The sequence below is a fragment of the Lissotriton vulgaris genome, unplaced genomic scaffold (genome assembly GCF_964263255.1).
Source record: "Lissotriton vulgaris unplaced genomic scaffold, aLisVul1.2 SCAFFOLD_211, whole genome shotgun sequence".
Taxonomy (NCBI): Eukaryota; Metazoa; Chordata; class Amphibia; order Caudata; family Salamandridae; genus Lissotriton; species Lissotriton vulgaris.
In genome coordinates, this window is record NW_028251874.1 from 127,996 (window position 1) to 155,400 (window position 27,405).

The 27,405-nt window shown below is 47.1% G+C and overlaps 1 protein-coding gene across 1 annotated transcript in view; it reads right to left on the bottom strand.

The window, feature by feature from the left end:
- The window catches only part of LOC147662720 (uncharacterized), an 86,746-nt gene extending 59,713 nt beyond the window's left edge, over window positions 1-27,033 (bottom strand). The window contains 3 exon segments of the mRNA XM_086950934.1: window positions 8,071-8,790; window positions 25,680-26,556; window positions 26,605-27,033. Coding sequence (XP_086807060.1) covers window positions 8,071-8,790; window positions 25,680-26,556; window positions 26,605-27,006 — 1,999 coding nt within the window. The 5' untranslated portion in view covers window positions 27,007-27,033.
- Window positions 27,034-27,405: the final 372 nt, after the last annotated feature.

The following is a 27,405-nucleotide window of genomic DNA, read 5'->3' on the forward strand; positions in this document are numbered from 1 at the left end:
GTTTCTGCCGGACATTGTCCCGGTGGGGCAAATCCTTCGGTCAGTAAACTGTTAAGGGCAATTAGATTTCCAATCCCTCTTGACCACGATATTAATTTATGTGGGATGTGAACGTGGTTTTAAAGTTCTTGGAACATTAGTCTGACAACTCTGATCTTTCAGGCAAACAAGTACTGGCCGTGTTGGCCATGTTGTTATGTCTCATCTCATGCAAGAAGCGGTAGAATGTTCAAAATTGGATATTACAAGTAGAGTGATTTTTCACGTGTCTGAACTTAATATCAGAACTATAAATTATCCTGCATTTCCTAACAACTAGAAGTTGTGTGTGGTTGGTTGTCTCAAGTAATATATGAAGATATTGCCAGAACGAATAGACAGGATTCTGCGGGGCAGCGGCTGATTACATTTCAGAAACCCTTTTGACCCGTCTCTTCCACCAGGTTGCCAGATTACAGAAGTGGCTGCCTTTGCACTCTGGAATGGATGTTTCTGTGTTTGGAGCTCCTTCAGTACCAGGAGCTACGCTTTCTGTAGGTTCACGACTGGAAGAGATCACAAAAGCTGCAGATTTGTTTGCGGAGTCTACTTTTTGTACCTTTTATCATGAGCACGTTGTTGATGTGGCTTCTGAAACAGTGGGACAGCTTTGAGCGAGCATAATCTCAGCCTCTGGTCCCGACATAGAATGAAAAACCTTTTAACTATTGCGTTAAATTCTATTAAGGACATGGAGGCGAGGATTATCCCACTTGATAAGGTACATTTCATATATTATGTAGTGTGTTTTGCCCTCTTGATTGTGTTTCCACACTTGCTGTTGACGCATAGTCATATTTTGCTCCTTTGCTTTGTCTTCGGGAGACAGAGTTTACCAAAGGTTTTTCTTTTCTATCTGGAGAACAGAAGCAAGAGTGAGCAGTCCTACTTCTGGTAGATTCGGATTTTCTGGAATGCAATTCTGTTCATCTGAATGACTTTTTATACAACTAATGTAGTTTTCCAGGTTAGACAAAGAAGGCAATCCCATCTAGGACCCGGATATTGTGGATGAACTGTTAGAAACTGAGCATACTCAAAGACGAGGCAGTAAGATGGTGCTGGCCATACTTGAGGAGCAATGATTGGTGGATTGTGGTTGCTGACATCATGGGAAATGTAGTTTTTAGGTTTACTGTTGATTGGTTGCTTGCAAATTCAGTAAAAGAAAAAGAAGCATTCTTCTTACCCATATGTGCTTAATACATTTTTTAATTCTTGATGTGATCGCTCAAAAAAAAATTCGCTCAACACATACATACAGATACATAAACATTAGGCCTGGGCGGTGAACTCCACTTTGTTCGTGGACTTTGTGGAGTTTTCCGCACTCCGCAGAGCACTCGGAGTTCTGAATAACATTTCCTTGCTCGAGCTCACCAACGTTCAATTGGCTAGTGCGAGCAAGGAAAATCCAGCACTAGACCATCTCCCAGCAAGATTTCTCAATGAGGGTGCCCGGGGATTTGCACTAGCACTCATGTTGAGAAACCTTCCATTCGCGTTGAGGAAGCTGCCGCTCTAGTAGAACTTCTACTGAAGCGGCGGAAAGATGCAGCGCCCTCTTGAACTGTGCGTGGTGCCGTTCACACTGATTTTACCGCGCGGGACAAACTCTGGTGCAAAAGAATCTGTGCCAAAGGCTTAGCGTGTTGCACTCCACCACTTACGGAACTCAGCATAGCGTGGTGGAGATTTTGTCACTTCTCAGAGTCCTGCATAGCAGAACTCGCAGAACTCAGCCCAGGCCAAATATGCATTAGGCAATACATCAAAAAAATGTAAAATGTAGACACGGACATCCCTGGGATGATCAGCAATGAAATCCTCACTTACATTAGCACAATAAAAGTTAATAACTGAAGTGGCTGCCAATCCCTGTATGCACCGCAGCTACCACCACTGTGTAAATACGTTATGCCTACAATAAAGGCCTAGAAGTTAATTTGCTTCAAAAGAAATTGGATTTCCCAAGGGGAGGCACTTGCACCGTTCTGACACTTCTTTATGCGGAAGACGCTGTCCTATTACCAGCCCCTCAATACCCTCATGGGTGAGAAGCCGTGCTCTGCAAATCTGAGAATTATTATTAATATTATTAACTAGGACCGCAATGAGCCTTCAAAAAGCCCTGGATACCTTTGTGGAGTCTCTGACATCCCAAGATTTGCAGTTAATCAACAGAAGTCATTTGTACTACTCTGTGGGACAAGGAAATGTATATTTAAAACTGTTATCATTGAGGGAACACCAGTTACCAAAGTAGAGAGTTTTAGGTTGAGACTAGAGTCAGCGCACAAGCGCAGCTCTGGGGATGATCTGTGGTAGTTCAGTACAGAAGAGAAGCCCCGCTCATATTTGTCATTGGCTGATGTCTTTGTCCTTTGTAAATGCTGTCTTCTGATTCATTATGAGGATTGTTAGTCCCTCCTTAGAACGGCCATGTCGTCATTTGTAACCTCCATGGTACTGGCCCCTTTACATGGTTGTTACAAGTATGTGTACTTTTTTATTTATTGTGTTTCTTCTATATTAGACGTCACAACCTGCTTGCACTGCTGCAATGCTTTGCCCGGATCTCTCCTGTTTTCTTTCCTGGTGCTGGCTGGGGGCTCGGGCTAGCCTCGCATGCCGGTGCCCGGGTTGCTTGCAATGGTAATCTGTGGCGTAAAAGTGACTGTGTGCTTCGGGAGGACCTGGGGGATGGTACCCTACAGGTCTCCAGCCTCATCCAGCAGGCCGTGGCCCACTAAAGGAAGGCTATTGCGAAGGGGAGTCCGGGAGCGCTGGGGAGTACAAAATGGCGCTGCCCGGGGCGGGTGAGGGGGAGGGCCGGCAGATCACTTCGGGGAGAGCAGTGAAGCCCCAGGACATGCTCTCCGCTGCTGTCCTGGTATTCAAGGAGAGGCAGGGGCGCTTGGAAGCCCCCACAATGTTTTCTTTATGATAGAGGGCAACAAAAACACACAATAAAAGGCCAATACCGTAGAGCACATATGCAACGCGATACAGGATCCCAGTACATGTATAAATGTATGCTTTGAATCTACACGTGCACATTATGTGCCAGTGAACCTTCCCACACTGGCAAGCAGTGGGTTATTGGGGGCAAGAGATCATGAAAGTTGCTGAAAACCTACAAAATTGCTTGCTTGTTGGTATTCACAAATGTTTATAAGGAACATTCCCACCTTCTATATGACAGTAGAAATATGTGCACGGGGGCTGCCAACTCATGGTTGCAGTGTTTAAAAGTTAATATACTAACTGCGATATGAGTGTAATGGGGCAGTGTCAAAGGCATGGCTAAAAACATCACAACATCCTGTAAATATTGTGTAGACCTCTCATCTACAGGTAACAGGAGATCAAATATTTCTTACAACTACACACTTAAAGATCATATCTTATGTGATTAGACGGTTGACATTGAAAGAGAATATTTTAGGTGATTGCTAAAGAATAGATTGTTGACCTTGAAAGGCATCCTCAATATGGGTGAAGGTAGTCATTTCCGTTCACCTGTCACAGTTTGTTCGGCTGTCGGGTCTCTGCTGTGAGAGATATCGTAGCAGGATCGGAATTTGTGACATAGTGGCAAGGCAAACATCTCTGCTCTTTGTGCGAAGCCCAACTAATCTGTCTCTCTATGATTGGAGCCTGTGGCCGAAATGCAGGGGCGCTGGAATTATGTGGCAGGAGAGCACCAAGCTATGCGGCGGTGTTGAGTAAATTATGCAGCAAGAAAAGGCAAATTATGGGGCATCATTGTTTCCTCATTTTTAGATGGAGCCTGGGCAGCACATGCGCTTCTCTGCGGCATGCTGTATTGGGGCATGGAATTGAAGCCCATATTTGTCATAGGCTTGTGTCATTGCTCTTCGTAAATGCTGGCTTCTGATTCGTTAATAGGCTTGTTAGTCCCTCCTTAGTACGACGATGTCTTCATTTGTAACCTCCCAGGAGAACTTGCCCTTTTACTTCGGTTGTTACACAGTATGTCTTTTTTTAGTCTGTAAGCACTATTTTCTTTAGTCAGTTTCTCCTACTGCAAGCACCACATGCTTTCCTGCAACATTCAGTGCGCCATGCACGCTTTAACCTTCCGAGTAGCCCAGAACAATGGCGGACGCTTCTTTGAATAGGTCTCGCATTTACTAGAGTTTGAGCTGTAGGCATCATAAATGACAATGTCTTTTATTTATGTGTTAATTAGCAAAACAAATAAATAAAAGGTAATGTCATTTATAATGCCAATAGCTTAAACTCTCGCGAATGTGAAACCTATTGCATTTCAAATGCTTGTTGTTTTTTGGGCCTGCCCTTCAATCGACAAACTAACTGAGAGTTCTTGATGGTACAACAAACTAACAGAACCGTGGAAGCCATGTTTCACTTCTCAGCACAGTTCGGTCATAGGCCAGTGAGGGAAATGATCACTTTATATAAAGCAAAGTGTCTTTCGATAGCTTCGTATGGGGCGGTGTTTGGGGGATGTGTGATAGCTGTAGACTCCAAACAGCAGAGGACCGTTTTCTTTGAAGACTCTTGATGATGCCACAGGGCACGCCAATTTTATTCTGTCACTAGGGAGTGGGCTTACATTTTGTGTGGCATATCCTGGGTCTGGCCCCACTGTTATTATGGTTAAAAATTTAGCAAACTCTGGCGCTAAGATTCTCTAAATGCATTCTTCAGGAATGCCTGACCTTGGATAATTCTGATTATTCCTTAACCCCATGGCTGCTAGGCGTTTTCCCGTCCTGCGCTGGGTTTTATTGTTTTATATTGTTTTATGACGAGCTGGCCTTGTCATCCGCGCACGGCAGGTAAGCGCCATGACGAGGCCAGCTCGTCATTAGCCTCGAAGGGGTTAAGTAGGGTATTTTAAGCACTCTTAGTAGGCTGGGAGCTTTAGAGCTTTTTAAGAACCCCAACCAATTTGCCCGCTCAGCTAGACATCAGATAAAGCCACCATTTTAGGACCAGGCGCAGCGTATGCACAGCAACAAGCCGCTAAGCTTCCCTCTCTGGCAAATGACCTTGCTTTAACATCTGGCAACGAGCTGGGATTTTACTTCTCTTGTATTAAAAGGCCCAACATAGGTTTTATTTGAGCAGGCTGTGATTGTGGTCCCTGCATTTTCTCTTTGCTTTCCCACATCAAGGGGTTTGGTTTGAGAACCTTCCTCCTGCCCTTAGTTACGGCAACGCACATTGGCCTTTCTGCTTTTCTGAGCACTTTATAAATCAGTGAGAAAGCTTTGTTTTATTTCCTCATAGTTTTACTTCTTTTCAGGGAGGTTTTAGATTGCTGCAGCACCTTGACCCACCTGAGACTTGCTTTGTTGTGATCAGTTTCATTAAAGGGTCACTTATAATTAGGAAAAGATACTGCTAATGGGTTGGGCTTTGGTCTTGGTCGTGGGATTTAAGTTATCGACATTTTATACCATATTTATATTTGTTGAGATCCTGAATGTGTTTATGTGTTTCAGAAATTGAAATTTGAGTCTAATATGCTTGTAACTTGTACTTTTATGGCCTGTGTAACCCAAATAAAGTTTTATGTCTGGTTGATATGCCGTAAATGTGCCAACGCAGCTGTAACAATCTTGTGACCCGCTGGCTTGCTCGTGACAGTAATCCAGTATCACAGCTTCAGCTGAGGCCCCCAATTCCTAGTCTCATCATTCACTTAGCACCCAGGGCGTCTCATCACTGCACACACATACATGCCATCATTACCACTTAGTACATTACTAGAGACCCACACATGTCACTGCAGATCCAGGGCTTGCTACCAGCCACAGCAAGCTCCAGCACAAGGCCAAATGTCGGTGGCGACCTGGGCACTGGAGTATGAATGACCCCAGAGGAGCCTCGTACAAAGCCTAGCACCAGGCATCCACCTGTCTGTCCCTTGCTTCATGGTCACTAATGACCACGGGTGGATCTTGTGGGGGACACACAGCATTCCCCAGGATGCTTCACGACTCCATACACTAGTGCTGTTGCTTCCATATAATGGTTTGGAGGCACGCCTTGTGCGCTCACAGATGGCACAGGGTCCAGAGTCATCAGACTATTTTAAGTCAATCAATACGCTCAGTGAAGGAAAAGGTCCAAGAGACAAACGTATTCCCAAAGCAATTACACTATTAAACGTCAAAAATTGTCTTTCGAAACATCAACAGTGCAAATTGTACTTGTAACGCCTGCACTACTCTAATAAATACAGTGATGAAGCGAACTACACCCTGGAATGCCTCACATCTGAGGGGCTGGTGGTGGGAGGGCTGCAGGGAGGCGTAAGTTCCTCTCCACCCTCTTCCAGGACAGACTAATCACCAAGATTGAAAACAGACACTCTGAACATACTGATGAGTTTGAAGTATCTCCCGTCTCACCGCCACATGAAACAAGCAGGCAGATTGGTTTATTAGCAAAGTTTTATTGCAGAAATAAGACATTCTTGGCAAACAGCTCACAGCGATAGTGTCTTTTTTCTAGTTGTCAATCTCACCCCTCACACTTGAACAGGAAACAACTGACCTCACAAAACACATCACAACATGCAAAGAAATACTCCTTACAGTGTCTTTATCAGACAATCTGCTTTGTTTTGTAATGTATGTGAACGTTAGTTTTTGGGTATTTAATTCTCACCAGAATAGCGGCCAAACTCGGGCCGACTTCTACCATATGGTCTAGCTTTGCCCAGGCCATGACCTATTCTGATCCGAGGTGGAAACTGAGCTCACACAGACCATGGGTTGGCAGGTTCCACACAATCCCTTACATCTTCACCTGGGTGTATTTGATGGTTTGGACGGCTCTAGAGCGCGCAAACATTTTCTGGGAACGTCGGTCGGTGTGGCTAAACGAGATATTGCAGCAGGCTGGCCCAGCCCAACCCCCCTACCCTGCGAAAGTGGCGCCGGGGAGTGGATTGGTGCGCGGCCCAGGAGGAACCCCTCTTTGAGACACATGGTTGTCCCGCGAGGTTCCAGAGTTTGGGGCAATTGGCTGAACCTACTCTTTTAAATTGCCAGCTTTGGCTCTCCCATGTAACAGGGTGCTGCTTTCCAGCTTGGGCGGCTTGCATAAATACTCCCACCTTAACAGTGGGGTTTTTTATTGTCTGTTGGCTTTACTGTGTAAGATGTATGATGTCTTTTTGTTTGTTTGTTTTTCAAAATGATAAAATTGATTATCAAAAAAAAACCAAAAAAATAATTCTCACCAGAATAAACCATCTCAAAACATTATGAATTGTGTAACGGTCTCAGCAGTTGAAACAGAAGAATGATATGGTTGGTGCCACCTTTGTAAGTTGTTAGAATCTAAACAGCCATGAATCCTCTTTTGATCTCTCAGCCGGGATGGGTTGTACAGAATATTTACACAGCCGGTCTGAAGATACTGATAGGGAGTAGATGTTCCTGCTTTAGTGATGGAAGTAGTTTATACTTTTTGTCCTCCAGTGGTTTTGATTCCCATTTCTTCTCCTAGTTTCTTTTTCCCATGTGCTCAGGTCTTTCAATAATTTTTTTTTCAATCCTAGAAGTTATGTCTATCAGGATAGTTTATAATCCACAGTTGGTAACATGTCCTCAAAACTGCACACATTTCATGGGAGTCGGACAGGTTTAATTCGCAGTGAAGCAGCCTCTGTGAAGTACGTTGCTTGGTGAAATGACGTTAGTGACGTTGAAGAACCTACATTCTGTTTGGAGACGCTGCGAACGTTTGTCCTTTAACTCAAAGCTCTTCTGACATTCAGAGGAAAGGGAGGATCTCAGCCCGGAAGGATTGTTAGATGTCATAGGAGGTTTAACTTCAGCTGTAGATTCTTAGATGATGTAAAAGATCACATTTCTTTTTTTAAATGAAGGTTTTTTGGCAGCGCTTCGAGAAGGCTTCCATCTTGTATGTGTTACTTGAGGTTGCTGAGCACCACCTTTTGTTTACAGCTGTTTTTATATCCCGTGTGGTGTCATGGCTGTCGCAGGTGTGTTCGTTGATGGCGTACAAGGGCTGCCTTAAGATCAAAGCTCTTGCTACACTCAGTGCAGTGATAAAGCCTCTTTGTTGTGTGTACGCTTTGATGCCGTACAAGGGCCTCCTTCCGAGAAAACCTCTTGGAACACACAGTGCAGTGATAAGGCCTCTCTCCTGTGTGTGTTCTTTGATGCCGTACAAGGGTCTCCTTCTGAGAAAACCTCTTGGAACACACAGTGCAGTGATAAGGCCTCTCTCCTGTGTGAGTTCTTTGATGCATTACAAGGTTTGCCTTCTGAGAAAAGGGTTTGGAACACACAGTGCAGTGATAAGGCTTCTCTCCTGTGTGTATTCTTTGATGTTTTAGAAGATTTCCCTTCTGAGTAAAACTTTTCTCACAGATATTGCAGTGAAAAGGCAGCTCTCCACTGTGAGTTTTTTCATGTGTTGCCTTATCCGCAAACATCATTTCATGATCAGTGTAGGGATACCGATCTGTGTGTGTTTGTTCGTGCAGTAAAAGATGCGTCTTTCCAGTAAATGTCTTCTTACACTCAGCACAGGCATAAGCTCTTAGGCCGTTGCGTATTCTTTTCTGCCTTTCAAGTAGTGTTTTATTGTTAAAATTCTCCCTCCTCTGTATTCCTTGGTGTTTTCTTTCATTCGTTTTATAAGCAAAATTCGTCCTTCCTCCGGAAGCTTTACGTTTCTCTTTCCCATTCATACTTTCTGTCTGCGACTGCTGTGCTGCAGAATGAAAAGGACACTGAAAATTATACATGGGAAATATTTCTTGAAAGAAATGCACGGTTATAATATGAGAAAGGTGGACAGTAATATCTAGGAAGGAAGGAAAATGTTACTACCTGTAAACAATCATTTGCTGCTTGTAGTTCTACAGTTCACATGTGGTGACCTCTCATGGGTTGGGTTCTGACTACTAAAAAAAATGTAATTTAAAGATTGAGTTTTGATCTGGAGAACAACTCGTAATCCCATAGCAGAAAGGTATAATGCATTAACGCGCAGACTCCAACTTCAATTATTGTGTTGTTTTCTCCCTCGGAGTACAACTGCTTATATGTGTAAAATCAAAAAAATAAACTGCTTAATCTGAGCAACCTGTATACTTTCCAAGCATACAGCAAGTGGGTGATGCATGTGAGCCAGCAACATGACAAGCTGATAGTATTTGCAAGAGAGTAACATTTTCAGTTTGCAGCATGCTGTGGCACATCACAGGTTGTGCAATAACTTTAAAGAATCTGTAAGGTCCAGATCGCCTCAGCCAGGCTCATTCTGGGAACACCTCACCACGAACATATGACCCACAACCTACGAAGCCTCCACTGGCTCCCCGTCGAGAAGAGGATCACCTTCAAACTCCTCAACCATGCCTAAAAACCCCTCAACAACATCAGACCCACATACCTCAACGACCGAATATGTTTCCACGTACCCAAGAGGAACCTCTGCTCGACTGACCTCGCCCTTGCAGAGGTTCCCCGCATCTGCAGAGACAGATCCCATGGGAGAGCCTTCTCCTGCATCGCAGCCAAATCCTGGAACTAACACCCGGTCAACATCAGAAGCTCCCCAACCCTCCACATTTTCAGAAAGGTCCTCAAGTCCTGGCTTTTCAACTGACCCGGAGCTGCTCCCCCCTCTGCGTCTTGAGACCCTCGCGGATGACTAGCGCGCTCTGTAAACCGATGATTGACTGATTGAAAGGAAAGAATGGCTAATTGAGTTACTAATATGCTTAGAACAATTAAGTACTTCTGGGCTTCTTCCTTGCATTGATGTCACCAGAGAAATATTTTATGAAGGGATGCACAGAACCACATGTTTCTGCTTTACAAATATCTACTAGAGGTATGTTGGGTAGAAAAGCCATTATTGCATTTTTATCAGACGTGGACTCAGCCTATGGTAGTTCTATGTGGTGTCTCCGCTAGGCCTGAGCGGTAAATTCAGTTCCGCTTGTGGAATTTGGGTAATTTCGCATTCCGCGGAGAACGTGGAATTGCCAAAACCTCCCCGATCCACTGCTTCGCACAATTTTTTGGTTGTTCATGCTTTCAAAATGTGTGTTCACAAGATATTTCCCCCGAGCACGCAAACAACGTTCGCGAACAGGAACAAAGCATTGTGAACAGGCAGAACATGCAATTCCGCATGTTCGCAGAATTCTGCGTGCTCGCTGAGATTATTTTCGCTGAGCTTTGCGTAACATGACTACGCAAATTCCACCCACCCCTAGTCTCCGCACGAGTAGAAAACCATATGCCAAATTGTGCCGGTGCACAAAACGGTCTTATTTTTCATACATTTTCAATTTCGATAATGTAGAGCATGAGTGCATGTTTAACACTGGATGCATATTTAACTTTGTCTTTGTAAACTTGCAGGAACTGTTCATCTACTGATGGGGCGTATCGTTTTCTAACTGTTTGAGGAAGTGACTGCTGTTAGGTACACAACTATCTACAGTAAGGCTTGCAGTGATGTAGTGGCTTAAAAGGTGGACTTGTTTCTCTTGATAAGACAACATTAAAATCTTAACTGGATGCCAGGGGTGCTCTGGTGGGATAACCATTCTCAACTCTCCCATGAACATTTTCACAAGAGTTTTTCCAAAAGTTTTCAAACGTTAGTGTAGGCTAGGCCAGCTTCTTTATGTATGGATCTATATGTTATTTCTATACTGCAAACCTAGCCTGAAGCTAAGGCCAAAGATGAGCATAAATTATTTTTTAAGAAGGAAGTCCTCAACTCTTTCCTAAACGGGAGCAATGTCGGGCAGTCCTGATGGACACAGGGATGTTGTTCCAGATCATGAGTTCATAGATGGAAATGGCCTGCTAACTTGTTTTTTTTGTTACAGTTCTAAGTCTGCAGTCTGATGGAGTTCTCCAACCTCGCATTTGTTGCACTTGAAACTAAGAGCTGAACTTAAGGACAACGAGAATGATGAACAAGTGATAAGAAAGAGGTAATAGCTACAAAAGAGGACATTTTAAAGGGAAAAGCAAGATCACTGTCCTGGAAGAATCTTAAACTTTATAAGATGATACGAATAAGTAAGGAGAGCAGTAAAAATTACATTGACACAAAGACGACATGAACTTCTGACAGAGGAATCAAGCTCAGAAGGTGACTCAGACGACTCTGTTAGCAACTAACTAGGAAAAAAAAACCTATTTGCCACTTTTTTCGCTGAGTACGGGTTACTGAGACAAGGACGGACAAAGGAATATCATAAAAAAGGAAAAACAAAAGCAAGAGGCACAAACAGAGGAAGAGAAAGACAGGAAGCAATGGAAAGACAAAAAGATAACTCACCACATAGGAAGAGAAAAGGTGATAGAGCAAGGCGAGATATGAATTAAATCTCCATTATCAACTCATCACAACATTAACTGACAATGGATGAACTAAATATCCAGAACCTTGGCTTACAATTTTGCCCCAGGAGGGACTTAGATTACAGTTCATTTAGAATTGACATATTTCAGTTTCTAAGATATCAACATAAAGTCAGACCCAAGCCAATGAACATGAGAAAAGGTGGCTGCTGTCTGGGGCGGCTCTCCTCCTGGACTGCTGGGCTCTCCCTTCACTCTGGGAGCCTCGCTGCTCTGGCGGCCGGTGCTCCTTGCTGACGGCTGCAGGGGCGGGGAGCACACGGTGGACCGGCGATGTGCGGCACGGTTTCTGCAGGCACACGCAGGAGCGCGGTGTAGGCTCCTGTGGCTTCCTGCTTACGGTTTCTGGTGGAAGCACTTCAGATCGTCGCAGGCAGCGCAGCGGCCCGGAGGAGGGAGGACGGGGGGGGGTGGAAACAGCTCACGGAAGAAATCTGGGGGTTATTCAAACGATGCACAAGTCCCGAGCGGGGTGGGCACCCGCTAGGGATTAGTAAAGTATAATAACACGGGGTAGGCTCCCATTGTCTACATAAAAATGAAACACGGCAATGAGCGGGGTGGGCACCCGCGCCGATGATCGAAGGCAGGGGATCCCCATGCCGGGGAATCCCTTAGAAAGGTGATCGCAGCTCCGGGCTGCCGTTATAAGTAGGAGTGCTTCCAGCACTCAGGATGCAGCGCCCGTGAAAGAAGGAACAAGGCTCTTTTCAGGCAAAGTCCAGCCAAGTCCAGCAAAGTTCTTAGGAAGGCAGGGGGGGCGCAAAGGCTGGGCCCAGGGGCCAGCTCACATGGCCCTCCAGACAGAGAGGCAGTCCCAGTGGCGGTATCCTCCTGGCGCCCAGCAGCAGCAGGCCCCCCTCTTCAGGTCAGCAACAAGAGAACATTTTGTAAGGGGTCACAGCCCCTTTTTATATACACAAATCCTTTGTCTGTGTCTGCAGGGTGGGGGTAAAACCAGTCACAGCTGGTTTTGGAGCACTCTGATGTGCTCAGCCCCTCTCACTATTCACTGGCCAGGCTAGGGTCATCAGTCGCACCACAGGGGACGGAGCAAGCATTGTGTGGGGAAAGCCCAGCCCTTTTCAGGTCCCAGGTGCACTCCTCCCTCACATCACTCATGCAGATCTCTCCACTCACCACCGGGGCAGACCCATCCTGACTTCTGGAGCCAGGCTCACCAGCCAGCTCCAGCCAATCACAAGCCAGGCAGCCAATTCACATAATTTACACAGACATGCCAACTTCTAGAAGTGGCACTCCACACTAGACACAATAACGCCGCACACAACATCGCGAAGCATTTAATCACACGAGTCCGCACATACCAAACTCGCATCTGCACTCCCCATGCATCAGGAACTACCAGGGACACAATCATTCCCCATGCATTCCTATGGGAGGGCAGGCCAACCTCACTACACGCACGCACTTTACCCTGGGACACAGTGGTAAAGTGCGCAGAAGCCAAAAGTCACTAACACCAAGTCACAATTAAAAGCAAAAAGTTTAGGGGTGAACCTGCCAGAAGGGCCAAGTCCAACAAAACCCCCTTTCAGGCAAAACGCAGGGTAGACCAATCCCCACCGTGATGAGCTTCCCTGCTTGGGGCGATAGAACACGGATGCGGGCCCGCAACTGCAGGGACACCCTCCTGTTCTACGCCACGGTGAACCCATGGGGTTCTTTCTAAAAACGCTGTCTGGAACAAATGGGCAACCCCACTGGTACTCCCAAGCTGTCCGCGGCCAGGACCAGGCCCTGGGCCACCAAGGTGCCACTGGTCCCTGCCTATTCGCAGAGCAGGGGGTAGGAACCCCTGGTACATAGTAGCCATTCTCCACTCTTCCTCTCTGCAGGACAGGGCTAGACTGCCACTGGTTCTCCAGCCTAGGGTCTAAACCCTCAGGCGGACCAGGCGGACCAGGGAAGGCTCTCCTCCCCCTACCTCTCCTTCTTGGGTTCCGCCCTCTCCTCCTTCGAGGGGTACCCATAGAACACCATTCTCCCAACCTAGAGTTTAACCCCTCAGGTTGCACCAGGGTCAGAGGCGGGCTCTCCCACCCTCTGCACCCCCTTTCAGAGGTCTGCAGCCTCCCAACTGGAGCGGTACCCCTGGAAGATGAACCGGTCAGGACGCTGGTTACAGACGTCGTACCCTTCAGTTCAGGCAAATCCTGAACCTGGCCTTCCAACCTCTGGTCTAGAACCTTTGGAGGAATAACTGCCTGGCACTCCAGGACTTCTGGGGATTCACACACCATCCCCCTGAGGCTGACACATGACCCATATGTCTGTCTGGCGCATATCTCCCGTCCCCTGTCCATCTGACAGTGCACGAAGACCCCTCAGAACAGAAGTGGTGTCACCCGGGTCCCCCCAAGGGAATCTAGCCCAACTGGCTAGTCCCTGGTCCATTGGTTCTTCCACTGGGGAACTCATTCCCCAATCACTCCTCACTTGGGACTCCTGTGCCCTCCCAACCGGACACTAGAACCATGGGAGCTCTATTTACAGACGCTCCAGGTTCTCTAGACCCTAGGTGATCCTCCTCAAATAGACTAACAGGACAGGTCCCCAACCTGGTGTTCTCTTAAGAAACCATCCAGGCTCTGAGGCAGGGCAACGGGCGTCTGGGGACTCTTGGTAACCCACTCACTCCCGTTCCACTGACACCAGTCGTTAGCCCCTACACCCCCCTCACTATACTGAGACCTAGCTGGGCTACTCTGAACCTCTTCCACCACGCTGGGCTGGAAGATACCTGAACCACTACTTTTGGAATCACTCACCAATGACTCTTCAGAACCTCTAGCACTTTCCAAGCGGTCTGCTTCCCTTGCCAGGAGCCCTGGATCAGTAAACCCACATTCCAACAGGTGTTGGCGCAACCCTGGCAAACAACTACTGAGCAGGTGCTCTCTAAAACCCTGGCAAACAACCACTGAGCAGGTGCTCTCTGAGAACCATATCGAACAGTATGTCAAAATCAGATTCCGCGTGAACCCATACCCATTCAGACAGTGTTCCATAACATTCATCCACAAAATCCTCCCAAGACTGGTGAGACAGTTTCCTACTGCCCCTGAATTTTAACCTATACTCCTCTTCTTGGGAAACAGGTACCATACTTTGAGAACTGGGAATGGGACTTCTTGCCCTGGGCTCTGTATAGCTGCCACCACTGGACTCAACCATCCCTGGGGAGTCCAGAAAACTACAACTGTGCTCAGGGAACAATCTACCCTCCTGAGCTAATTTCTCCCTGGCAAAGGCCCTCTCAGCCCCCTCCATCCTCTCCTGCACACCCAGCTGCGCTATTTCCTTGGCATGCTCTAACCTGAGCTTCTCCAAAGCCAGCTGGTGCTCCCTTCCTTCCTTCCTATCTTCCCACTCCTCTGGGGACAGGGACCGGGAAAGGGATGAGGCGCTGCCCCTTACACTGGACGCAGCAAGGGACTCCCTATCTATGGGGTCTTCACTATCTGCTGGCATCCATGCACTGTCATCTTCTCCCTCCTCACTGCGCTCAAGATCCCATTGATCCTTTTGCCATAGGATCAGGCTGTTCCTAAGTTCGGACTGGGTGTCTGACTAACCCACCTCTATGTTTCTCTCTTCACAGAACCTTACCAACTCTAACATACTGTATCTAAACAGACCATAGAAATCAAAAACAGGCTCCATTTTGGCAGACGTTCTTGAGAAAAGTTTAACACGAGGAACCTAAGTGTCTGAGCTAAAACAGGAGTACACAATTCACAAGGGACACCTTTAGGAGAAGAAATAATGGAACTTTAAAAAAACAATAATCCCCAAAATGTGATTATCTAAAATGCAGAGTTTTGTGGTGCAGCCAGTTGCCGCTGTGCTACAGCGCAAACACAAATCCGGATCCCTTCCGCTGCCACCAATGTTAGAAATGGGATTTCCGGTTGGCTAAGGCTTGCGCCAAAGCCAGGCAGAAACCACCACTCTAGTCAGGGCAAGGGAGTTACACGCCAAAGATAACCCCTGCTCACCCTCTAGGTAACGTGACACGAGCAGTAAGGCTAATCCCGGAGCAATGTAGGTTACGTATTTGCGCACGCACCCAGCAACAACACTAAGTATGAGCGGAAAATCCATTCCGCTCGCGGATTTTGCGAATTTTCGGTAAATTCGCGATCCGCGAACTCCCGCGAATTTACCGAGAATTCGCAAATCCGCGAGCGGCGGATTTTTCCGGGGGCAAAAGTTGAAGCCTGGCTGTAACTATTTTACGATGGCGCCGGCAAGCTGCCAGCGCCATCCTAAAATAGTTACTAAGTTAGCTTCAACAGGAAGCTCTAATAGATAAAATAAAGCAGGTGCTCGATTTTATCTATTAGAGCTTCCTGTTGAAGCTAATTTAGTAAGTATTTTAGGATGGCGCTGGCAGCTTGCCGGCGCCATTCTAAAATATTTACCATGCCCTTCCTGTGACTCATTCATCAGCCCAAAAACAATTGTTAGCGTCGCCGAGGCAGGTGTGCCTTCTTCCCAACTCTACCGTGGAAAATCAGCTGTGATGCTGGATAGAGGCTTTTGCATCCGTGACTTTCACGAGCGCAATACCCGTGCTGTTTCTGTGACCAGGAGCGTATTTCTCATCATCTGCTGAACTGATCTTTCTCTGACCTTTTATACACACTAGCAGCATGTGTGAACTTGCATGGTAGCCCTGCCCGTTTGGCCCCGCCCACACACTCGCGGTTTGCACCGTCTTCCCGCCATTCACCCACTATGATGGACAGCTCACTCAATGGACCCCTGCGCCCTTCGGGGCGATTGCATAGTAACACACACATGGTCGCTCGAACTAGTTGATGCTCAAATTCAGTGACTCATTCATTAGCCCAAAAACAATTGTGAGCGTCGTCGAGGCTGGACAGGTGTGCCTTCTTCCCAACTCTACCGTGGAAAATCAGCTGTGATGCTGGATAGAGGCTTTTGCATCCGTGACTTTCACGAGCGCAATACCCGTGCTGTTTCTGTGACCAGGGGCGTATTTCTCATCATCTGCTGAACTGATCTTTCTCTGACCTTTTATACACACTAGCAGCATGTGTGAACTCGCATGGTAGCCCTGCCCGTTTGGCCCCGCCCACACTCTCGCGGTTTGCACCGTCTTCCCGCCATTCACCCACTATGATGGATAGCTCACTCAATGGACCCCTGCGCCCTTCGGGGCGATTGCGTAGTAACACACACATGGTCGCTCGAACTAGTTGATGCTCAAATTCAGTGACTCACTCATTAGCCCAAAAACAATCGTGAGCGTCGTCGAGGCAGGTGTGCCTTCTTCCCAACTCTACCGTGGAAAATCAGCTGTGATGCTGGATAGAGGCTTTTGCATCCGTGACTTTCACGAGCGCAATACCCGTGCTGTTTCTGTGACCAGGAGCGTATTTCTCTTCATCTGCTGAACTGATCTTTCTCTGACCTTTTATACACACAAGAAGCATGTGCACTCTCATGGAAGCCCCGCCCCAAATCCGCGGATCCGCAAATCCGCAAAATCCGCGGATCCACGATCAGTAACCACTGGTAAAAGGTAAGTACCACCTATGCAATCCTAAACACCTTAGGCAAATATCACACAGGGAACCATGAAATCACTAGCATCACCTATACTAGGAAAATAACCTCCTAAGCAGGAAAACACATTCAGAGGTATAGGCAAGAAGCTTTGTACATGATGCATGAAAACACATTCAGAGGTATAGGCAAGCAGCTTGGCACATGATGCATAAAGACACATTCAGAGGGGTAGGTAAGTATCACAGTTGCGCAAAAATCACATAAGGCATAAACATGTACCCCACGCAAGGGCACAACACATGAACTGTCCCCAGGCCAACTGGCCTCTCCGGGGCTGAAATGCCCTGTGTCCACAATGTCAGGGCAGGCTGCGCAGGCAGCCAAAGCAGAAGGATGCGCAAGGGTTCAGGGCCTAAACGAAGCAGCTGCCCACTAAGTGCTGGGCAGCTGGAGGAACTGAGCCTGGCACCAGCATACCTCCTGGCTCTCTTCTGTGGCCCTAAAATGAACAATAGAGCCAAAAACGATGTGGGAGCCTTGCAGGCTCTAAAACAAACAACTGTGCCTCCAGGAACCTCGTGGGCTCTCAGCAAAATGCCTCCACACTGGGGGAGCGGCCCACTGCCAACCGGGGCCACTCTACCCTCTAACAATGCCTTAAATCACGTTGGAGTCCCACTCGGGGGACTCAGGAAAACAATGGCCCCATTGAGCCTTGTGGCTCTGATTAATGAAATGCCCCCGAATTGGTGGCGCCTCTCAGGCTCGAAATAATAATGGTGCCCAAAAACGTCGGAGTCCCTCGATGGGGGAATCAGAGAACAATGGCCCCCTCAACAAAGTTAGCCCAGCTGGGGGGGGTGCAGCAGCCCGCTCTCCTGCGGGGCTGCTGCCGGACACAGGCTCTGCCTCCTGGGCTGATGGTAGAACTACTGGGTGGTGGAGTGGGGGGGGGACCGGCAATGTGCCCCGACCCTCCCCTCTCTCCCCCCAAGAACACAACGGGCCCGCACTCACCCGGACCTGTGGCGGGGGCTCCTCCTCCGGTGCTGCTGTCTGGGGCGGCTCTCCTCCTGGACTGCGGGGCTCTCCCTTCACTCGGGGAGCCTCGCTGCTCTGGCGGATGGTGCTTCTCACTGATGACTGCGGGGGAAGGGAGCACTGCCGGTCTCCCTCTCCACACTGGGGACCGGCGATGTGTGGCACGGTTTCTGCAGGCACACGCAGGAGCGGGGTAGGCTCCCAGGGCTTCCTGCTTTCGGTTTCAGGTGGAAGCACTTCCGGGTCGTCGCAGGCAGCGTGGCGGCCCGGAGGGGGGGGGGGGGGGTGGAAACAGCTCACAAAAGAAATCTGGGGAAGGCTCCCCAAACGATGCACAAGTCCCTAGCGGGGTGGGCACCCGCTAGCGATTAGTATAGTATAATAACACAGGGTAGGCTCCCGCTGTCTACATAAAAAGGAAACACGGCAATGAGCGGGATGAGCACCCTCGCCAATGATTGAAGGCAGGGGATCCCCACGCCGGAGAATCCCTTAAAAAGGTGATCGCAGCTCTGGGCTGCCGTTATAAGTAGGAGTACTCCAGCAATCAGGACCTAGCGCCCCTGAAAGTAGGAACAAGGCACTTTTGAGGCAAAGTCCAGCCAAGTCCTCAAAGTTCTTAGGAAGGCAGGGGGGGGGGGAAGGCAGGGAGGCAGTCCCAGTGGCGGTATCCTCCTGGCGCCCAGCAGCAGCAGGCCCCCCTCTTCAGGTCAGCAAAAAGAGAACATTTTGTAAGGGGTCACAGCCCCTTTTTATATACACAAACCCTTTGTCTGTGTCTGCAGGGTGGGGGAAAACCAGTCGCAGCTGGTTTTGGAGCACTCTGTTGTGCTCAGTCCCTCTCACTATTCACGGGCCAGGCTAGGGTCATCAGTCGCACCACAGGGGGCGGAGCAGCATTGTGTGGGGAAAGCCCAGCCCAATTCAGGTCCCAGGTGCACTCCTCCCTCACATCTCTCATGCAGATCTTTCCACTCACCACCGGGGTAGACCCATCCTGACTCCTGGAGCCAGAGTCACCAGCCAGCTCCAGCCACTCACAAGCCAGACAGCCAATTCACATAAATTACACAGACATGCCAACTTCTAGAAGTCTACTCGTTTCGAACTCTAATGGATTTTGAGAGTTCTCATCAGGACCAAGAAAACACGAGCTGTGGGAAAAAGAATAACCTCTATTAATCTTGTTGTTCTGGTTAGCCTGTCAAACCTCTCTTTAAGACATAGGCAACTCTTACCTGTCTACACTTGTCAATGACCCAATTGTGTCAGTCGCAAGACACTGTAAAGGAAACCACAAACTGTGCGTTAACACCTCAAAAAACAACAGCAGACCGAATCATTCCAAACACTTCCTTAGTGTTGTTCACATTCACACAAGCAGGAAAGACTTACATTGAGCTTTGAGGGTTAGAAGTTCTATCTATGTGTGTCGGGATGGTCTGGGTCTTTAGTACCTGTGGTCAAACAGACGTTTCAGAACAGCCGTTCTGCTTTTGTGTTTTTCAGTACATTCGAGCGCTATCGATTTGACTTCATAGACGCTGAGACTAGGATGGCCGCCTGAGTAAGTGCCAGATCCTTTGTTTTTTTCCCTCTCTTGTCCTCCCGCCCCTTGTGATATTGCCAAGAAGAGTGCACAATCACATTTTTTATTTATTTGACCAAGTATTAAAGATCCAGACCATCCCCGAGGTTGCCTAATGCTTTGGTCATTTTGCCTCACCCGTAGGCCCACGGGTATGGGAAGTATGCCTACTCTGATGCGTGCCATGTTGGTTCTGTATAGGGGATGCCGTTATGCCTAATGTCCTTCAGCGATGTGTTTGCCCCAGGTATACACCACTGTGTTCAGGCCCATGCAGGTCCCGGGCCTAGTGTCTTCATGTTACCTATTTAGGCGGAGTGTGCTTTTGAGCCCCTGGTAATGGTTTCCCCCCATGATGCAGATCCTGAGGGCTATGGTTATGCTAATGCTTATGCCCCCATGTTGATGTGCCCTGCTCCAGGAGGCGCATATGTCTAATAACCCTGGAATACTGTCTGGATGAACCGGTCTAGGCTTGCTGTTAATGTTATATGCCTTGTGTTCCTTTTTGCAGGAGACGCCAATGCAGGTCATACTGTGTTCTTCCCCCTAATGTTTGGTTCTAGGCTGATGCCTAGTGTTCCTATGCAGGTCATACCGTGTTCTTCCCCCTAATGTTTGATTCTAGGCTGATGCCTAGTGTTCCAATGCAGGTCATACTGTGTTCTTCCCTCTAATGTTTGGTTCTAGGCTGATGCCTAGTGTTCCAATGCAGGTCATACTGTGTTCTTCCCCCTAATGTTTGGTTCTAGGCTGATGCCTAGTGTTCCTTTCCCTCATATTGACAGTGCTATGTTTCATGTCACGTGATAACGCCTTGTCTTTATTTCAGCCCTGGAAACTACCGGACATACCTTTTTATTCTTTTTCTGATTACCCCTGTAAATAATCCCCCTGGTATCCATTGCCCTGGCGTTCATTGGTGCCCCATTGTGATTACTGTGCCTTACTTTTGCAGGTTGGAGACAATACATGAGTTATTCTTTTACATCCAAACCGGTGTTGTGTCTCTTTTGTGGTGTGCCTGGTGTTTCGTCTGTGCGTACTGCGTGGATGTTATGTTATGTTATGTTATGCGTTTTTATTTGGCGCACAGATGCTCCAGCTAAGGAGCGTCCTGGCGCCCGACAAGGCAGCTGCACAACACAACTAAAACAAAAAACAAACAGTGTAGACAAACTAAGGGAATAAAAAGGTTTTCACCGCACGGCGAAAGGAATGCAGATCTCTCAAAGCACGAATCGCCGGGGGCAGGGAGTTCCACAGGACCGCCGCGCGCACTCGGAACGAACGTCCTCCTCCTGGATGCTTCACACATGTCCTCAGAAGTTTGGCCTGCCCGCTCTGTACCATGCTACCTCCGTAGAATTGGTAACCCCATTTCTAACAGGGGCACAGATAGTGCAGGGAAGCCTAACTCGCTTCAAAAAGCAAGCTGCATATAACTCCAACTTGCCTCATGATAATCTGGATGTCTTTAGTGACTTAGTCGCCAAAGACTTGTTCAAATAAATTGTTCACCAGTTAAGGCAAGAAGGGAAGAATCAGATCCAACTTGAGTCATGGACAAAGGGAGGCCATTAACACATTCCGTAATGACAACATAAGTACCAATGTCATCCGATAAGGGGCAAGAATGTGGTTTTAATGATTGTTTGCAATTATGAACAAAAGGCTTTTCAATAATTATTAAATACGGATTGTTGTGAAAAGGGAATGGCAAAATTTTAATTTGTGTAAAACACTACCCTCAACTGTACCATGCGTTTACCTTCTAACAAATGTATGCAAGAACAAGGGGGGCGTATAGTGCCCTCCAACAATAGCTCACTGGAAAGCACAGCCATAAACTAAAACCATTTAATGCTGATTCTTGTGGAGAGCCTCCCATCATATTGTATAGATAGAGAGAATTTTATACAAAAGATATACACAGGAGACAATCATATTGGACAATTAACTAGCATGTGATCTTGCTAATCATGTGTACAACACACGCAAGGTCTAAGAGCCTACGAAAATGCTTTTTGCAATAGACCAATATCAATATGACTATCCATGGATGCTTGGGACTATGACTTTTGCCAAAATAACAATATTTTCATATTTAAAGATAGATATTACAGACAAATCTCAGGGACAGCAATGGGCACCTACTCTCCCAGCTATGCAAATGTATTTGTGGTCTGGTAGAAGGACCAGGTGTGTTGTGTAGTTCCCACTAATCCGTAGGACCTGCACGTTTGTTGGACAACATAAACTTTGGATGGGGTGCCTAGACTGGCTCGGGGCAACTCCGCAGGATGAGTTGGCCTAGAGACCAGCTAGCTCACAGTGCCACCATAAGACCCCCTAACCTTACCAGGAAGCAAATGGTTTCTGGCAACCCCTGAACAGGGCAACCCTGACCCCACAGGGATCTTGGAAACAGAACAGAACCTTTCGCTCAGTCACTCAAGCTTACTTGCTCTCAGAGAATACAATGTGGGACGTTTTCAATATATTTATTGAACCAACGTTATTCTTGTATAGAATACATAAGCTGCAATAATCAGTAGACCGAAGCAGCTGAAAGCGATTACAAGCACGGAAATAGTAGATATAGTTCTACCATGGTGCTAAAACAATGCATATATGCAGGCATATAAGCAAGGCAGCAATATAATATAATCCACATTTGTAAAGTGCACAATCACCCGTAAGGGTCTATAGGCACTGGGGGGCGTCGAGAAGATTAGGCAAGCTATTGCCCAGATTCACATGGTGCTGGGCTAATCTGCCGTTGGTGCCGGGGATCGAACCGTGATCCCCAGATTCCGGAGGCAGTCGCCCTAGCCACGGCGTACTCCTACTATGCACTTCCTACTCTGCGTGTACCTAGAGTGTGTGTGGGTGTGAAGCCAAGAATCCCCACTAAGGGACATGACAGGAAAGAATGCAGGTCACAAAGTGGTTACAAACTGAACACCCCCCACGGAGATGCCAGTCCGCTGCATAGTGAAGTCTCAGCCCGCACGGACCCTGGGTGTCAGCTGTAGCGCCTCCTCTATTAATCTTTCGGGATGCTCATTATTTATAATAGAAAGCATCTTGTGATGTACGTACAGGTTAGACAATGTTATAGATACGTAGATAGCCCTGTCACCCTGTGGATACGGCATTTGTACATAGTGCATCAAGGGGCCTTGTACTTAGTGTTCAAGGCATCGTGACAATGTTGTGTGAAGCTAGATGTGTAAACAAAGTAGTTTTAGAGAAACAAATCCAACATTATCATGCATGCAAATATGTGCAAAAGGTCACGGCAGAAATGATCCTGTAAAAAATTGGACAATATATGAAATGAGCCACTTCGCTACATGGGCCTAACCCGGGCACATAACAGGTGGTCTGGACATCACAAACCATACGCTGATTTGGATCTGGGATATAGATGACCTTACCCTGCTGTTGGACGGAAGTAGGGAAATGTCTAAAAGATTAATCCAGAGACAGACAAAAACTGATCTCCACCAAAAATTCACTCATTAGATCAGAAATAAACCTATAAATGACCTGGCTAAGTCATCCTTATGTGCGACCAAGTTCAGAATATGAACTGACAATCAACCTTTTTTGAATGGTAATAATGTGAACACCAGCAGGCTACTGCCAGGTTAGTGAGGTTAAGTTTGAAACTTTTGAAACATAATTTTGAGGTTGAACACACTGCAGGAGAGAGGAACAAAAGTACTGATTGCTTGCCTCAACTGCCCTGAGGGCAGGAAGATGTGGAACATGAGAACAAAGAGAATGACTGCGAAGATGTGGAATGTACTGCAGCAAGTATGTGCTGGGTAGAGAGTGAGTGAGCGAGTGAGTGAGTGAGTGAGTGAGTGAGTGTGTGAGTGTGTGAGTGTGTGAGTGAGTGTGTGAGTGAGTGTGTGAGTGAGTGTGTGAGTGAGTGAGTTTGAGTGTGAGTGTGAGTGTGAGTGTAAGAGTGAGCGTACGCGTGAGCGTGAGAGTGAGAGTGAGCGTGTGCGTGTGTGTGTGTTTGTGTAAAAGTAGAGAAAGACATTGGATGAAGATTCTATTTTATTGAAAGTGATTCATTTCATGAGGAAAGAATGGCCAAAAGAAAAACGATTTGTTGTGTGAACTGCAGACCGATAGCCAAGTTTATTCTGTCTGAGGTGAGCCATGAAGGACATTTAGGTGTGATATCTAGCAGCAAATGACTGACAATGCAATACTGGTGGCCTGACATGGAGCGGGATGTGGAAAAACTCATTAGAGAGAGCTACCAGTTGTTTGCAAAATGATAAAAGGATGATATACAGAGTTCTGCTTATGACAGAAGTGGGTTTTCCTGACAGAGTGCGGGGCAATAAATGTAATGATTTTTTAGGTCTGTTTCAGATGCTTCCTGTGCATCAGAAATTTGCCATTGTGCTTGTGGAGTACATGGCAAATTGAATGAAAGTATGATTTGTACATGGAAGTGAGGGTTTTCTTTGTGAATTGGTATCGGATAATGGTGAACAATTTATCTTGAGGGAAATAAAGCAGTATTTGGATGGAACCAGTTTCAAGATAAATTTGCTAGTCGTCATCACCCACAGAGTAATGGCCAAGCAGAGAGGATGAACAGATTGGTCAATCAGGATTTTTCATGGCCGGTATCAAAGTGGAAGATGCTGCAAGGGCTATGCTTTCAGCTTATTGCAACACACTGCATTGCACCATTTTGTGCAGAGAGGCAGAAATTTGCATGATTTGGTCCTTGTAATGTGCACTGAAATGTCTAAGAGGGCCTCAGACACAATAACTATAGGAAGAAAGATGAATTGGGCTTCAAAAGATACATATGATGCTGTAAAGCTATTGTTCGCACAGACATGATCACAGAGCCAATAATCTTATGTAATCATAGTACACTGGAATTACTGGGGGAATCAGATGCCAAATCTCCACAGTAATTCCACATATCTCAGAGCAATCACCATTTACTTCACCCACCCTCCAGCAGAGTTTCTGTAATTGCTGATATTGCTGACTTAGAGGGAGAAAAAATTGAGGGAAATGTAACAGGAGACATTATGGAGACACAACTGAGGCCTTATAATGGGGCCCATATTAGATAAAATAAACAGGAGAAAATATATCACCCTATCCTGTATACTGTAATACAACTAACCCAGCTTGATATTCAGACCACCGTGTACTGTGCACCTAACCCTACAGACCACACTTAATCTTGAACCTCCCTTGACCTTGTACGTTGTTCTACATGATGTAGTATGCTATAATACAGTTAGCCTTCTTTGACCTACAGGTCCCCCAGTTCTATGCACATGTACCTACACACGTCAGAAAAACGACCACTTCTTATCAAAGGCTCAGGGTGCCGCGGGTCTTACCCTACCCATTCCACCACTACAGACCTGAATTACAGATCAGTTGTTCTCTTCACACTGCCTTCCTTCCCTTCTAAGCGTCAGACCCTGACTGACCCAGAAATCCTCTTATATTCTGAACACTCGAACATCACAAAGACCCAGTCCCATCTCTAAAGTGCTTTCGTGTGCACTAGCAACAAAAAAGGGCAATGCTACTCTCGGTGAATAACACCTCACTTCCATCTCACACTTAGGGGATGGTGAGTATCGAGGTGCTTGGATTGAAATCACAGATTCTGCCACATAATTCCTCAGAGTTCCTGTGCCCGGAATGGGGCGTCTCATGCACAGACCAGAATTCAGGTAATTTTTCATGTGCAGAGTCCCAATTCTTAGCCTATCACATAACGGGAAGGAGAAACTCCTTTGCGAAAATAAAGGAGATACTAGGTACATAACCTCTTCTGGTGTACTCAAGGCCCCCACAAAGATGCCACTCCACAAAACTCAGATTAGGCCCCCTGCAGGTCTTACTAAAAATATGGAAACATCCACTTTGGAGATATTTTACACTACATTCCCTCAGAACTGTACAAGTTACTCAACATTCTGGATGTTAATTCAGTACGAACCAAATACCTGGGATGGCTTTGAGCAGCAATCCATCTGCGTCTGTATTTCCTCTATCCAGTGGGTCTCTTGCGATAGCTCCTCCAGTATCAGGAGCATTCTGTGGCAGGAATGATGAGGCTCCACATAGGCCCTGCGCTTCAGCACATGTGGGTTGTGGGTCAGAGTTCTCATCTCGGTTCTCAGGGTGCAGTGGTTCTTGCTTGTAGTTCTGATCGTAGTCCTCAGGAGTCGGTGGTTCTAGCTTATAGCCGCGATCTGTACTGAGTGTCTCAAGGCGCATTGGTTCGGTCTTGCAGTTCTGATGTGATTCATGTGCACCAGAAAGAACCTGCAGGCATGTGTTGAGCTGCAGACTCTGGTCTTCTTGAAATGCTGGTTGTCTGCAGACGTTTTGCCGTTTACCCTCACCATCAAACCACAACAACTTTTGCTTTAGGAGTTCACTTGTTCCCTCCCCATCTGGGAGCATTGGTTGTGTGCAGTGGATTTGCTGTAGCTCATGTCCCTCGTGAAACAGTGGCTGCAGGCAGACGTTCTGTTGTGGGCCCCAACTATCTGCATACAGTGGTTCTTTCTTCACGTGCTCCTCTTGTTCCTGTTCAACTGGGAAAACTAGTTGTATGCACTGGTCCTGCTGTGGTTCCGGTCCATCATCAAACACTGGCACAAGACGAAGGCTTGGCTCACCTGGGATGACTTGAACATCCGGAGGAGGGCACCTGGAGACAGTACCGTCCTGCTGTGGTCCAGGGCCAGCCGGAGACAGAGTTTGGGGGCACTGTCTCTGCTTTGGTTCATGCCCATGAGGAGACAGAGGTTGGGGGCACTGGCTCTGCTTTGGTTCATGCCCATGAGGAGACGTAGGTTGAAGACACTGTTTTGGCTGTGGATCACGACCAGGTAAAGATGTAGATTGAAGGCATGGGTTCACCTCCTTGGCCCTGACTGAAAGATTGATCGGAGGGGACCTGCTGAGAGGACAATCTCTAACCACCACCGGACTGACCCTCTCCAAAGACACCCCCCCATTTTCAAGGTGATCCAGACCCTTTGCTATCCAGATTTGCTCCATGAGCCCAGCGACTCTTGACGGCACGTCCTCTAGGGTATTCTGCAAGTTATCCAGTTTGGCTTCCATCTGCTCCAACATAGATAAAAGGATCATGTTAGGCAGGTTCCCTGATAGCGCTTCCATCTCACAGTCCCTCTGAGCATCAGTTTGGGATCTTGAAGAAGGCCCACTATGGATAGGAGAAGATGGGAGTGTGGATCTTACGGGTTCAGGTGAACACTGCACTTCTCCTTTTTGTCTTGGAACCTGCCTTTTCTCCATTCTGAAATTCTGATGTTCAAGTCCTCAGGTGTCTGTGAAGGGGAATAAAATAGAAAAGACAACACATTATCACAGGACAATTAGGTCAAAATACTCCTTCCTGTCTCACCACACGTTGTTTAAGCTTTAAGTAAAAATTATTCAGTCCAGCTAATGGCTCGAAAGAACTAAATTGTCACAAGAGCTGATGAGAATATACCCTGCTCAAGGTCAAGCCTGTCCTCGAGGACATCAGGAGTTACCCTGCTACACATCTAAACCCGCTCAGTGCTGCCCTCACGTGATATGGTGAGATTTCATGCAGGTCCGCTCTGCCCTGTCAGAGAGGACTCCCTATCCAGAGCTGATCTGTTAAGCTTCAAAATATATCAGTATGACCTCATCAAACCTAACCCTAGA